This window comes from Eretmochelys imbricata, chromosome 5 (assembly GCF_965152235.1).
Source record: "Eretmochelys imbricata isolate rEreImb1 chromosome 5, rEreImb1.hap1, whole genome shotgun sequence".
NCBI classification, from domain to species: Eukaryota; Metazoa; Chordata; order Testudines; family Cheloniidae; genus Eretmochelys; species Eretmochelys imbricata.
Window position 1 is genome coordinate 127,943,145 of NC_135576.1, and position 15,441 is coordinate 127,958,585.

Consider the following 15,441-nt stretch of genomic DNA (forward strand, 5'->3'; position numbering starts at 1 on the left):
TGACTGTAGGTGAGAAATTGCCTGAGACCAGGACTGTGAACTGTTAAGTTGTAGACACTAGAAAGCATGTTTTTACTTTTGTTTTATTTGTACCCACACCTATCTCTTTTTCTTTCTCGTAGTGCCACTTAAATCTATGCTCTTTATTAATAAACTTGTTTTACTATAAAACCATCCCCATGCTGTGCATAAAGGTAAAGAGCATATCCTCAGGGAGCCAACAGGCAGTTGTACGCTCTGTCTCTTTGGAGACAGCAGACTTAATAAATTCTGTGATTGCCAATGAGAGGGACTGGATACTGCAGAGACGTCTCTGGGGACCTCGGGAGCACCAGATGTAACCTGCAAGGCAAGGTTAAGACTGGCAGAGTCTCAGGGAGTTGACTGGTGAGGCTACCAAAACTGGTGTGTCATAGTTTAAGCCAGGGCAAAGTTCTCCTTTGGAAAGGCAACACAATGGCTTATAGTTCACGGCTCCCTGGGGAGTGTATTACACATACTAGAAACAAACAATTACAATTAGCATTGGCAGCTGCACTTATAGGCAGGCGTATAAAACAAATTAATTTTGGCTTTATCAAATCCTTGATTAGTCATTATATACCCATTAACAACAATCTTAAGGTGATTTGTGACAAATCTATTTATGTCTGAAAGGCAGCAATAATGAAGTACTTCTGCTGAGTGGAGAAGATCACAACTCAGTTTTCCGTCAGAAAATGCCATTTCAACAAAATCCAAATTTTTCATTGAAACGTATCTATTTCAACCACATTTTTGAAGATGTTAAAACAGGACATTTTTGGAATGAAAGTTTCAATTTTTCATTTCAAAAGGACTTTTCATTTTGAAATGTATTTTAACATAAAAACCAATTAAAATAGAAAAACAAAATCTAAAGGACATTTCAGTTGACATGAGATGATTTTTTTTCTTCAAAATTTTGTTTTGCAAACACATCTGACATTTCGGGACAAAAATAGATTTTTGTGGGAACGAAAATCAGTTTTCCAAACAGATCTCCAAAGAACCGGCCAATCTCATTCTGTTTACACACGAATCTCATTCTGTTTGGGAATCTGTCCTTTTTCCTCTCATGTACAACTCTTAAACACGACACTAGAAGCTCCTATAGTGTCACCCATTACTAGACATTTGTAATTTGGTGCAGCATGATAAAAATCACCAGAAGAGATGGAATTGTAAATGTACATGTGGCTACATTTCATCTAAAGCAAATAAATAAATGAGACATTAGCAGCTGCTCCAAATATTAATTCAGTATGCCTACAGCAAAAACACTTGGAGCCTATTCCTGTCTTTCCTTAGAACATTGCACATGAACTGCTATGTGCTTGTAGCTATATGAGGAGGAAAAACAGTCTCAAGGTACACAAAAGCTATTTAGAATGTCATTATGATTATACTCCCTACATTATAAACTCTGCTGACCAATTATAAGTCACTAGAAAGCTACTGCAATACTCCATGCCACACAAAAAACAAACATGATTTTCCAAAAAAAAAAAGAAAAATGTTCAAAATGTATTACTGCATATAAGCAAGCAAACTTAAGTGCAACAGTCAAGTTCTTAAAGACCATCTGTACAAGTAGCCACACCAAATACGACTAAAAATATCTACCATTAAACATCAAAGAGAAATGTATGACATGTAAGACATCAGGCTTGCTCCTTTACTTATGAGTTTGACCTTTCAAAACAACCTCAAGTGTAAGTTAATCATAGAATCATAGAATATCAGGGTTGGAAGGGACCTCAGGAGGTCATCTAGTCCAACCCCCTGCTCAAAAGCAGGACCCATACCCAATTAAATCATCCCAGCCAGGGCTTTGTCAAGCCTGACCTTAAAAATTAAAGCATTAATATATGCATAATGCTTGTGAGGCATTAATATATGCATAATGCTTGTGAGGCACAAAAAAAGCTTTAAAATTCTGTGAGAAGATACTTAAACCCTACCCCCAAAACCAAGCACTATATTTTACCTGGACTGGGAAGTAAGACCAAGACCCCAATTCCAAACAGAATGCAACACTGTATTAGGAAGGACAATAGAAGAAAAAGCACGCAAAATAGAGTGCTCTGCATGGACACTCCATAGACATACAAACGCTTCAGAGTATTTTCAAGTCTAATGCCTTGATTCAGGCCAGCGTGTAAGTCCATGTTTCATTTTAGGCATGCACTTAATGTTGTCCTGAATAGAGATGCTTTCCTGAATAGCGGTCTGTTGTGGGATCACACACTTATTCAATAGTAGCTAAAAGCATCTTGGATTTTCAAACTAGAGCTTTCTCATCTGATACTTTGGCCCAGATTTACTTTATCATCTGGCTCTGTATCGAACGCATAATGCTAAAATTAAAATGCCCTGGGAAGCTGTGCACATATTTTGAACTCCAGATACGAGTATCATAGATATTTCATTTCTGAATACAAAATAGTGCAAAATCCTCACCAGAATACATCTGTGCAAAGTATATGTATGCAGTGGTTTTTTTGACTGATTTAAGGTTTCATTTTAAGAAGTTGGATTGGTATACCTAAATTTATCAATTAACTTTAATGAGAAGAAACATTCAGCAACAAACTTAACCAAGCAGTAAGTACAGCATGGTACATACAACATGTAAAGTTTATTTAAGATAATTCAAGTTTGTCTTGTATCAACCATTAGGAGGAATTTCCCTTTCTTCTCTACCCTTGAGGCCCCCTCACCCCCCACCGATATAGTGAACAACATATTCACACACATACACAATAACTCATGTAAGACAAATTGAACCACTGTCTCCCTTCACAGAGTATTGTTCATCTTCTGCACTCATTGAGACAGGGATCCTGTGGAAAAAATACTGTCATCTAGTATTGTACTGCTTACGTACAAAGAAAAAAGTTAAGGTTGCATCATTTCCTGACTTTTGAGTACTTCACTTTGCAACCTTGCTGTTCTTTTAATGTAGTTGGTTTTGTATGGACTATCTATATACATGTGTCTGTGTAACTTTACATTGTATTAATTACACAAACAAGGCTAAAATTATTTTCTCTGTGCACTGTTCTAGTTATACTTTATAGTCAATGCTTGTTATTTTCTGTTCTCAATCCAGAGGGTTGGAGAAGATTTAATTTTTTTTTTGTAAGTAATATAGTTCTTGAATGTATTACTCGTACGCAGTACATACAGTGTTAAGTGCTATTTTTCCCATGTACTTTGTAATGTATGAGAGCACGAACAGTAGATTTTCATTATCTTAACTCTTGAGAAAAATATACTGCTTGAGAATACTGATATCAAACTGTAATGGGGAGAGGACTGGATAATGTTTTACAGTATTGATAACTGGTTGCAGTATTTCTGAATATAAATAATTAGGGTTTATTTAATCCATGAGTATGACTGTTTGTGCTGGTATCATAAAGACAAATCAAAGGATCTTTCAAGCACAATCAAAGATGGATATAAAACAGTGGTGGATTGCGCTTACTGAAAGTGATGTTGAAGAATTGCTGAATTGACTAATTACATACAGAGGTTATTTCTTTTTCTTGGTGTTCTTAGAAGAGGGTTTTGTGGGGTTTTTGTTTGTTTTTTGTGTTTATGACCTCCCATGAAACAGATTGTAATAAATAAATAAAACAGATTGTGTTTTTTATATATATGTATACATAAAACAATATGTTCCATGGGAGGTCATAAATACACACACACACTCCAGTACAAAGTTGTACAAAGAAAATTCTAGACACTGAAAATTTGTAATGTGGATTTTTCCCTGCTTTATATTACTGTACATACTTCTACTAATGCCGCCAGCTGTCATATATCCTGGATCATTGATTTTAATATAAAAGCTATTGGAAAAGAAGTAAATTTCGAAACCATGACCAAGTGCTTCCCAAACATTGTACTTTTGATTGCCTCTAGCATGCTATTGTCTGTAAAAATCTGGCAGACTAACACTCTTATCACATGGATCTGACTGTAACCTGATGTTTTGTTTTCCATTTTTGGAAGCACCATGTGACCGAGTACCCTCCCTGCATGCCCCCTTATGGGGGTGGGGCAGTGGTTCTGCCTCTGTCCTCAAGGTCTCCAACTGATCCCCGCAGCCTCTGGCGCCTTCCCGGTTGAGGTGACTTAGCCCTCTGACTAGATCCTGTAAAAGTTCCACCCCGCTGGGGCTCGCCAAGTCCAAAACAAACAAAGAAATGTAAATTCTTCTGTCCCTGCTGGGCTCAATCCTTACCACACTCGTCAGCCCTGCCGCGCTCTGCAGAGTCCCAGGAAAGTGCACACTTCCCACCCCGCCAGGGCTCACGCAAGCCTAAGTCAGTTGCTGGCAGCCAAAGAAGGCAACCGGCTCCTGCCAGGCCAACTCTTCCATGGGGAGACTGACAGTCTGCTGGCTTTCTTGGTTCCTGGCCTCAGGCAGCTTGCTCTCCTGCAGTGAAAGCTGCAGATCTGCTCTGCCTCCTGCCAGGGTCTACCAGAGCTGGGCTCTCCCTTTTTAGCACTTCTCTCAAAGCCTCATACTTGCTTCAGGCAGGGCTGTTTCACCTGCCCAAAAAAGCAGGCCATTAACTCTTTCCTGATGTGTGTGGTTTGTACACTACGTCACGCACCACTATTTGTGAATGCCTGTAGAGTTGTTATATCATACATAGACTCTGCATATGTGGTACTATGAACATTCAGTTCACAAAGATTTTTCCTGAGATTACCTGCTATTAAATTTGCCTGGTTCTTCTTCTCGAGCATGGTGAAAGCCCAAGGTCAATTCTGCATCAATTCCAAGGCCACAATAGTTGTTCATTTGTACAATCTGAAAAACAAAACAAAAATAGCATTATACTGTGGTATACCACTGAGACTCAGATGTACCACATCAGAGGGTCCCATATTGGTACTGAAAATTTTCAGTGAAATTGACATTTGCCGATTTTTCAAGTCACTGCACACAAAGCAATTTAGGAGTACATTTTCTCTCATAGATAGCCCCAGTACAAAACACAACATTAAAATGAAAATATGGTTGAGAGTATTTATCAGTAACTTCTGGGTGAAAAACACTGCAGGGATATAGTAATTATTCCTAAACCAAGCATTCCAAACCCAGGAAATCTGCAATTAATAAGGTTACATTTAAAAGAAACCCAAACAAGGTAAAGCATGGAAATGCACCTAAACAACCTTCGCTCGACCTAGTGCTACCATTTAATAACCATATGACTATGACCGAGAAATTGTACTGTTCGTTGTCCCAGATTAAACCAATTTCTAAAGACATTCGTTTTTTTCATATCTCCCTTCATGGTGTCACTATAGGGGAGAACTTGGCAAATTGTGTATGTGTGGAAGGAAGGATTAAACAGTATCACCATCACGGCTGTCACATCATGCAGCCTTTGTTTCTTTATCCTGAAAGATGTTCTAAACACACCAGACCAGAAGATGGAACCAGAGAACACCAACATTTTCACATCTGTGTCCTGAGCAACTCCTTTGGTGTGAACCTCATGTTTCTATTATTAAATCCTCCCCAGTGTGTCAGTTTCAACCACAGCATTTTTCCTCCTGGCACATACCCACACACTCTCTCTCTCTCTCTGCCTTCCATCTTTAGACAATTTAGACGGCCAGGACAAATCTACCCTTGCAACGCACTATTGTGACCAGAGTGGTAAGCTAACCACAATGACTTCACAGCCTGATTCTGCTTAAAAATCCCTGAGTGGCTAATAAAGTTACAAGCCACGTACTGAGCCTGGGGTGTTCCAGCAACTGAACTGCAAAGACAGAATCTCTATTTTTTGGTAATCATCTGCTATTCTTCTCTTTTTCTCTTATGTCTTGTTTTGTCTTAAAACAGAACCAGACTTTAAACAACGAGTCCCAAGATTACATCTGCAAACGACATTCTCCCTTTCCCAAACAAGGAGATCTGATGTCACAAGAGCCTGTCAAGCAAGATTTTCACTTAAAAGACACTATATGCAAACAGGGAAAGAGATAAGGTAGATGGTTAAATTAAAGTTTTACTGAACCTCACGCTAGTGATGTCTAGCAGAACTTTAATAAGTAACTTTCTGGATTGTTTAACAAAGTGTAAGGATTCCATTTCCACTATAGAGGTCTGAAATGTAGCTTTGATCTTCCTTCAAAGAGCTTTCTCTCAACCGAACCTATTCTCGCCTGAGCTGGGAACCCATTCCTTCCCAACTTCTGAAAGCAGACACAACTACTGTTAACTGAACACTTGTAATCAGTTACCGTCCCAGGCAGACATGCTTTGTGCCAGAGAAATAATTAATATCTAAAATGTCCATAAAGAATATATTGTGTAACTAATCTCTGACTTCAAGTGTTTTAGAACTGTACTCAAAACAGCACATCAGGTTTACCTTTCTTCACCCGCAGGTTTAGTGAATGAGCTAAGCCATATAGAATTATTATAGTAACACCCAAAGGTGTGTTGAAATAAAAGACAAATTACAAGCAGCTATGGTACACTATAATTTCATTCATCCTGTAATAAACCAATAGTTTCTAGAAAACAAAACCGTGAAATACCTTTGGAGGCTCAGGTTCCAAAATACCATTCTCTGCACTTTCAACAGCCTCCTGAGCATCTAAAAGGATGGTCCAGCGATCCATAAGTACATCATCAGCTTCATCTACAGATATCAGAACCGAGTAGGGATCTTCCCCACTATAACCAGCTCCCCAGCGAAGCACCCTGCCTAAATCATTACCTGGACAAGGAAAAAAGCAAACTGTTAACTTGTTTAATCAACCAACTGACAGTGTGAAAGATAAATGCCTTGTAATTTCTCCAACCGCAAGGGTACTAGTCAGACAGCGATCACAACTTCCCAGCAGTAAAACTGAACTGAAAATGTATATTTAACATACATGAAAAGCCTGTAAGTAAATGTTGTCTTTGCTGTTCTGTAAGTAAATTATTAAATATATCATGTACAGCTTTATGTAAGAGACACACAAAATAGGAATATTTATACAATATCACCTGAAAATTTCCTCTCACAGTAATAAGGTCGGGAGACCTGTTATAAAGGGTGCACCGAGCTGTTAAATTTCAGCCCGCTTGCAAGCAGAAGCAGACGCAGACCAGTCCTCCAATGAAGTTTCTATTGCTTGAGACAACTTCTGCACCAATGATAATGCCATCTTATTTTCCTACACTAGAAGTTGGGATGATAATATTTTGCAAAGGAAAAAGTTTCTCCTACTGAAGTGTATGGGAATAATTTCCCCAGATAAAATAATCCCAAAGCTTTGGATATCAATTTCCATCTGTACTCTAGATGTCCACTCTGTTTCCACAATGGGCCGGGGCCATGGTCCTTATAAACTGAAGAAAGGGAATTTTCAAGTAAACTCAGATAAAATTATGCTATTATTTTCTAGCATGCTGGTATCTTCAGATCCCCTACGATGGGCTTTTTACAGCACAGAACTGCATGTAGCTCCCATTATCTTCGGTTAGGGTCTACCAAAAGGGTGGCTCTGCCTGGTTCACTCATGAGAGATTCCTTCAAACAATCTGATTCTCTGCATTCACTTGTTGAAGGAATGCAAGAACAGGCCATAGGACCTTGACATCTGCCAATCACTGTGATAAGGAGAGATGGGGCTTAAAAGAGTAGCTGGATAACAATTACATGAACTTAGGTCCATTGAAACACATCTCTGCATTCTCAATCGCCTCCTGCAGAGATTGGACCTTTTTTCTTTCTTTCTTTTTTTTTTTTTTTTGGAAGCACCACTTGTTCTTTTCCTTTATGACCATCTTCATCTTCTGCCAACATTCTCCCAAGATGAGACTTGTACCTAATGGTATCCATCCTCGCCTCAAAACCTATGATTGATTTCCCTGATGTCATGCCTGTCATGAATCCAAGATGCTCTAGAAATGGAAACGCTGTGTGTGGTTTATGCTCTCTCTCTATGCAGAGCCCTAAACAGCAAACTGTCTAGGAAAGGATAGGCATGAATGCCATCCTTCCCTGAAGTTGTTATTAACAGTACCATGGAAAAGACTCAGAGCGTGGGTCTGACTGAATGGCATTGATTGGAGCTGGAACAGGTGGTACCCTCGTACATAACAAGGGAATAGTTTGTGGGGTGGTAAATGGATCGATGGAAGATAATCTGCATATGGTTGTCTGAGTGAACTTGAGAACCTCCATTTTGAACTTTGGCTCCTTTAGGAACATGGTCAGATGTACGTCTGGGGGGAGAAAGCAGAAGGAGACTCCGCTGGTTGGAAGGCATGAGATGTGCTGTCCTGAGGTTGGGGGTTCCACGACCACCACTCCCAAGAGAAGGAGGCAGGTGGTGGTGGTCGGGGACTCTCTCCTCAGGGGGACTGAGTCATCTATCTGCCGCCCTGACCGGGAAAACAGAGAAGTCTGCTGCTTGCCAGGGGCTAAGATTTGCGATGTGACGGAGAGACTGCCAAGACTCATCAAGCCCTCGGATCGCTATCTCTTCCTGCTTCTCCACGTGGGCACCAATGATACTGCCAAGAATGACCTTGAGTGGATCACTGCAGACTACGTGGCTCTGGGAAGAAGAATAAAGGAGTTTGAGGCACAAGTGGTGTTCTCGTCCATCCTCCCCGTGGAAGGAAAAGGCTGGGATAGGGACCATCGAATCGTGGAAGTCAACGAGTGGCTACGCAGGTGGTGTCGGAGAGAAGGCTTTGGATTCTTTGACCATTGGATGGTGTTCCATGAAGGAGGAGTGCTGGGCAGAGACGGGCTCCACCTAACGAAGAGAGGGAAGAGCATCTTTGCGAGCAGGCTGGCTAACCTAGTGAGGAGGGTTTTAAACTAGGTTCACCGGGGGAAGGAGACCAAAGCCTTGAGGTAAGTGGGCAAGCAGGATACCGGGAGGAAGCACAAGCAGGAACGTCTGTGAGGGGAGGGCTCCTACCTCATACTGAGAATGACGGGCGATCAGCAGGTTATCTCAAGTGCCTATATACAAATGCACAAAGCCTTGGAAACAAGCAGGGAGAACTGGAAGTCCTGGTGATGTCAAGGAATTATGACGTGATTGGAATAACAGAGACTTGGTGGGATAACTCACATGACTGGAGTACTGTCATGGATGGTTATAAACTGTTCAGGAAGGACAGGCAGGGCAGAAAAGGTGGGGGAGTAGCACTGTATGTAAGGGAGCAGTATGACTGCTCAGAGCTCCGGTATGAAACTGCAGAAAAACCTGAGTGTCTCTGGATTAAGTTTAGAAGTGATGTAGTGGCGGGAGTCTGCTATAGACCACCAGACCAGGGGGATGAGGTGGATGAGGCTTTCTTCTGGCAACTCGCAGAAGCTACTAGATCGCACGCCCTGGTTCTCATGGGCGACCCTAATCATCCTGATATCTGCTGGGAGAGCAATACAGCGGTGCACAGACAATCCAGGAAGTTTTTGGAAAATGTAGGGGACAATTTCCTGGTGCAAGTGCTGGAGGAGCCAACTAGGGGGAGAGCTTTTCTTGACCTGCTGCTCACAAACCGGGAAGAATTAGTAGGGGAAGCTAAAGTGGATGGGAATCTGGGAGGCAGTGACCATGAGTTGGTCAAGTTCAGGATCCTGACACAGGGAAGAAAGAGAAGCAGCAGAATATGGACCCTGAACTTCAGGAAAGCAGACTTTGACTCCCTCAGGGAACTGATGGGTAGGATCCCCTGGGGGAATAACATGAGGGGGAAAGGAGTCCAGGAGAGCTGGCTGTATTTCAAGGAATCCCTGTTGAGGTTACAGGGACAAACCATCCCGATGTGTCAAAAGAATAGTAAATATGGCAGGGGACCAGCTTTGCTTAACAGTGAAATCCTTGCGGATCTTAAACATAAAAAAGAAGCTTACAAGATGTGGAAGACTGGACAAATGACCAGGGAAGAGTATAAAAATTTTGCTCGGGCATGTAGGAATGAAATCAGGAGGGCCAAATCACACCTGGAGCTGCAGCTAGCAAGAGATGTTAAGAGTAACAAGAAGGGTTTCTTCAGGTATGTTGGCAACAAGAAGAAAGCCAAGGAAAGTGTGGGCCCCTTACTGAATGAGGGAGGCAACCTAGTGACAGAGGAGGTGGAAAAAGCTAAATGTACTCAATGATTTTTTTGCCTCTGTCTTCAAGAACAAGGTCAGCTCCCAGACTGCTGCGCTGGGCAACACAGCATGGGGAGTAGGTGGACAGCCCTCTGTGGAGAAAGAAGTGGTTTGGGACTATTTAGGAAAGCTGGACGTGCACAAGTCCATGGGGCCGGATGCGTTGCATCCGAGAGTGTTAAAGGAGTTGGCGGCTGTGATTGCAGAGCCATTGGCCATTATCTTTGAAAACTCGTGGCGATCAGGGGAAGTCCCAGACGACTGGAAAAAGGCTAATATAGTGCCAATCTTTAAAAAAGGGAAGAAGGAGGATCCTGGGAACTACAGGCCAGTCAGCTTCACCTCAGTCCCCGGAAAAATCATGGAGCAGGTCCTCAAGGAATCAATCCTGAAGCACTTACGCGAGAGGAAAGTGATCAAGAACAGTCAGTATGGATTCACCAAGGGAAGGTCATGCCTGACTAATCTAATCGCCTTCTATGATGAGATAACTGGTTCTGTGGATGAAGGGAAAGCAGTGGATGTATTGTTTCTTGACTTTAGCAAAGCTTTTGACACGGTCTCCCACAGTATTCTTGTCAGCAAGTTAAAGAAGTATGGGCTGGATGAATGCACTATAAGGTGGGTAGAAAGTTGGCTAGATTGTCGGGCTCAACGGGTAGTGATCAATGGCTCCATGTCTAGATGGCAGCCGGTATCAAGTGGAGTGCCCCAAGGGTTGGTCCTGGGGCCAGTTTTGTTCAATATCTTCATAAATGATCTGGAGGATGATGTGGATTGCACTCGCAGCAAATTTGCGGATGATACTAAACGAGGAGGAGTGGTAGATATGCTGGCAGGTAGGGATAGGATACAGAGGGACCTAGACAAATTGGAGGATTGGGCCAAAAGAAATCTGATGAGGTTCAATAAGGATAAGTGCAGGGTCCTGCACTTAGGACGGAAGAATCCAATGTACTGCTACAGACTAGGGACCGAATGGCTAGGCAGCAGTTCTGCGGAAAAGGACCTAGGGCTGACAGTGGACGAGAAGCTGGATGTGAGTCAACAGTGTGCCCTTGTTGCCAAGAAGGCCAATGGCATTTTGGGATGTATAAGTAGGGGCATAGCCAGCAGATCAAGGGACGTGATTGTTCCCCTCTATTCGACATTGGTGAGGCCTCACCTGGAGTACTGTGTCCAGTTTTGGACCCCACACTACAAGAAGATGTGGAAAAATTGGAGAGAGTCCAGCGAAGGGCAACAAAAATGATTAGCGTTCTGGAACATATGACTTATGAGGAGAGGCTGAGGGAACTGGGATTGTTTAGTCTGCAGAAGAGAAGAATGAGGGGGGATTTGATAGCTGCTTTCAACTACCTGAGAGGTGGTTCCAAAGAGGATGGTTCTAGACTATTCTCAGTGGTAGAAGAGGACAGGACAAGGAGTAATGGTCTCAAGTTGCAGTGGGGGAGGTTTAGGTTGGATATTAGGAAAAACTTTTTCACTAGGAGGGTGGTGAAACACTGGAATGCTTTACCTAGGGAGGTGGTAGAATCTCCTTCCTTAGAAGTTTTTAAGGTCAGGCTTGACAAAGCCCTGGCTGAGATGATTTAATTGGGGGAGTGGTCCTGCTTTGAGCAGGGGGTTGGACTAGATGACCTCCTGAGGTCCCTTCCAACCCTGATATTCTATGATTCTATGATTCAGACAGAGCCTGGCTCTGTTTTTCTCCCCTTCTTTGAGGACAGAAAAAGGAACGGGAACACCACTCAGGTTCTTGCTACATGGGTTGCATTGTTTTGAGTGGGTCCAGCCATTTCCAGGTTGCTAGAGATTGGGAATGGGACAATAGCATGCCTGTGGATTCTTGCAAAGCTTCAAAGAGCAACAAAGCCGAGAGCAGCCATTTGCTTCCAAACTGAAAGAGCCTGGCACCAATTTGTGGGTCTAACTTCAAACAAAGGCTGGCTGTGAGGAGGTTGAGAACCTTGCCTCCACAATAGCACATGGGCATTCCTTTTAGTACAGCCCCTGGCAAAGCAGTACTCTCTCCTGCTGAATTTCAGAGACAGCTTCAATTTGCAGAATGACCCACATTCCTATCGTACCTGGCTGGGGCCAGAATCTAAATAGTTTTGATGACTCCATTACTACCTTATCCCTTGCATTTCTGAAAATATTCTCACACTGAAGTACTAAGAGCCTGGAACTGATATGCCTAAGCATCTAACTCAGTGACCAAAGATTTGATGTCCAGAGAAGAGAACAGGATAATGCTGGGACATCAAATACCTGTGGCTTGACAGCCCAGCATGGCATAGCTGGTTAAAGTGAGGGCCTCTCGGAGTCCTGTGGCTTGACATCAGCCCTACAGGGGAAATCACCAAGGCCTATGGCATGACATACTATATGTTTGCATGAAAATTATTGTAACCCATTAGTCTAGGTAAAAACTGAAGGGTATCTCTAGAAGAGGGGGCCAAGGTGACCTCACACAGATGGGGCTCAGAGGGACAACTCCAGTTTGTCTACAGACAGAGCCACGTTCCCCAATAGGACACGCTATAAGGCAAGTGAGGGAGGATGCACAAGCCTCCCCTTTGGCTTTCTCAGCTTACCCGTCTCCCCAACCCACTGCAGGGTCACCAAATGCTGCAGCACTTCAAAAGAGACAGAGCTGAGGAGAAAAATTCCCCAAAAGGCAAATGCAGCCCTGGAACATGAATGGCATTTAGATGTCCAACTGTTAGTCAGAACTTTGAAACAAAAAGGGTGGGATTCTTCTTAGAAAACCTCTTAGCAGGAAAGGGGTGGGGTAGAGCCCCACACCTGGCATTAGGCAGACAAAGGAAAATGATGGAGATGGGGGACTCCCCAGCTGCCAGCAACTGTCATGTCTGTTTCTGTCCCCAAGCAGCAAGCACGCTGAAGTACCAAGTCTGTTGGCCTTAGCACAGTGGAGAAAGTGTTGGCTATGCTAGGTAGCCATGCTCTGCCTGAAACAGAGGAGCTAATGTTGTTGACAGCCATGCCTTATCTGTCAGCAATATGTTGCCACCCCACAGCGGTGAGGTAAATTCATTAGAATGTTCTACGTCCTGGTTACAGGCAGAATGTGGGACAAGGCATTTTGCATACAGTCACGCGCGATTCACCTATTTGTGAATTTAGTTCCCAACTGTATTTTGTTAGCACAGCTAAGCACATGCATTTCATGAAAGATATTCTGCATCTAGATAAATTCATTACCATGAGATACTGGCTGTATACTGGGGAGGGGGGGGGAGAGGGATAGCTCAGTGGTTTGAGCATTGGCCTGCTAAACCCAGGGTTGTGAGTTCAATCCTTGAGGGAGCCATTTAGGGATCTGAGGCAAAAATTGGGGATTAGTCCTGCTTTGAGCAGGGGGTTGGACTAGATGACCTCCTGAGGTCCCTTCCAACCCTGATATTCTATGATTACATGACATGAAACAACTGTTCCTTATGACTGCATGTGGACACAAACTCGGAATGAGCGACCATGTTGGCAAGGCATTGGCATAAAACAACTTGACAAAATAAAGTGAATTCATAATGGACACGGAGGGAAAAAGTAAGTTGTTAGGTACTGAAGATGACATGTCCCTTTATATGATAAATATTCCCCCCAGATGGGTGAAGAGAGACCAGATCTGTCTTTTAGTTCCTCATGCTGTCTGTTAATCCACGTTTCAGTGGTTAATTATTTTCTGCACGCAATAGGTTGAAGATCCTACGTTTTGTTCCTTTTTTCTTGATAAGCCTGTGAACTCATGCTGAGCTGATAAGCCATAGAATGAGTGTGGGAAAAATAAGAGTTAATCACTTGCATCTGATAAGTTGTCTGAGTGCTATGGGAAGATTAATTTATTCTACTTTTCTCAATTCAGATTTCTAATCTCTCACTTTAAGTTTACATTAATGCTAATGAATTCCCCCCCCATCAATGCTTCTGACAGTGATCAAGAGAATTTATTATAAACTAATTAGTCTCAATACATTTCCAGCCTCACAGGTTCTCGATCAAATTAATCACATTTCAATGTGTTAAGGATGTACAAAAGTTTTCATGTCTAATTTTACTATAGAAGAATCCTGCCTATAACCATATTCAGTCAGTGAGACAGCCCCTAAATCAATGTGGAATAACTCTCAGGTGTATTCTACAGGTGGGGAGAAACACTCTGGCCTTTTCTTAGATGTAATTCTATAATAATCATAAGCGTGGGAGGACTGGAGAACCAGGCAGTCACTAGGGTAAGAGGGAGTGGGACTGGTCACTTACTGGAGGGAGGACTGTAGCATATGGGAAGGGAGGAAAACAGGGCGCTAACCTAGGTGAACAAGCAAGAGGATAGTGGCAGCAAGAGAAGGAGAGAGCAGCTGACACGCATCACTAGCAGGTAGACAGAGTAAAGAGGAGCTGATTAGAGAGAGAATTGATCCCACTATTGCACTGGGATTGCAAAGCAACTAGAGAGCTGCTGCCTCTGGTTAGGCCCTTAGGCAGCAGTCCGGGTGTTTCTGGAAACCCGAATACAGAAAATGAGATCATCTGGTTTATCTGGACTTCCACAGTGTTACGTTCATACCACTTCTGGTGACTCTTTGGGCGAGTGGTTCTCAACCTATTTACCACTGTGAGCCACATATGCAGCTCTCTTGTGTGTTATGTGCGCTGCATCCACACTATACACTGCCTGTATGGCCCTGAGGATGTCAATGGGCCGTAGCTGTGTGTTGATTGGGCTGCAAGTGGCCTGCGGGCTGAGAACCACTGCTTTGGCCAATGCTGTAAGCACCACTGATGGGTTCTGAACAGAGGATTGCTGCAACTTTAAAGCCCGTTGAGGCAGGATGGAAGAGTCAAAGAATAATACTGATGAAATGGTCTTAGCTGTTTCCCTCCTGGATGCATGCCGATTGCTTGAATATAACATAAGAAACTAAAACAAAATGTCATTCAGGCTACAAAGTCAGTCACAGGTGCCATGTTATGAGAACAATCAACACAAAGAAAAACTACTAAGTTTTGAGCATGCTTAATAGCTTCCCATTAACATTCCTCAAATCAACCCTATTCCATACTGTTATTTCTCACCTGTTCCTAAAGGTAAGATGGCTACAGAGGGCTCTGAACAGACAAGGGTGTGTCTGATTTCCTCCAGCGCACCCAGGACCCAACCAACCGTGCCATCGCCACCGCACACCAGCACTCGGAAATAGGGAACTTGAGAGAATGTATGAAATCTTCATTTAAAACAAAAGCA

General features: G+C 42.8%; 1 protein-coding gene across 1 annotated transcript in view; it reads right to left on the reverse strand.

The window, feature by feature from the left end:
- DGKQ (diacylglycerol kinase theta) overlaps nt 1-15,441 on the reverse strand; it is a 169,913-nt gene that overhangs the window by 16,257 nt on the left and 138,215 nt on the right. Inside the window, 3 exon segments of the mRNA XM_077818055.1 lie at nt 4,749-4,849; nt 6,598-6,779; nt 15,273-15,421. Of these exon segments, the coding sequence (XP_077674181.1) occupies nt 4,749-4,849; nt 6,598-6,779; nt 15,273-15,421 (432 nt within the window).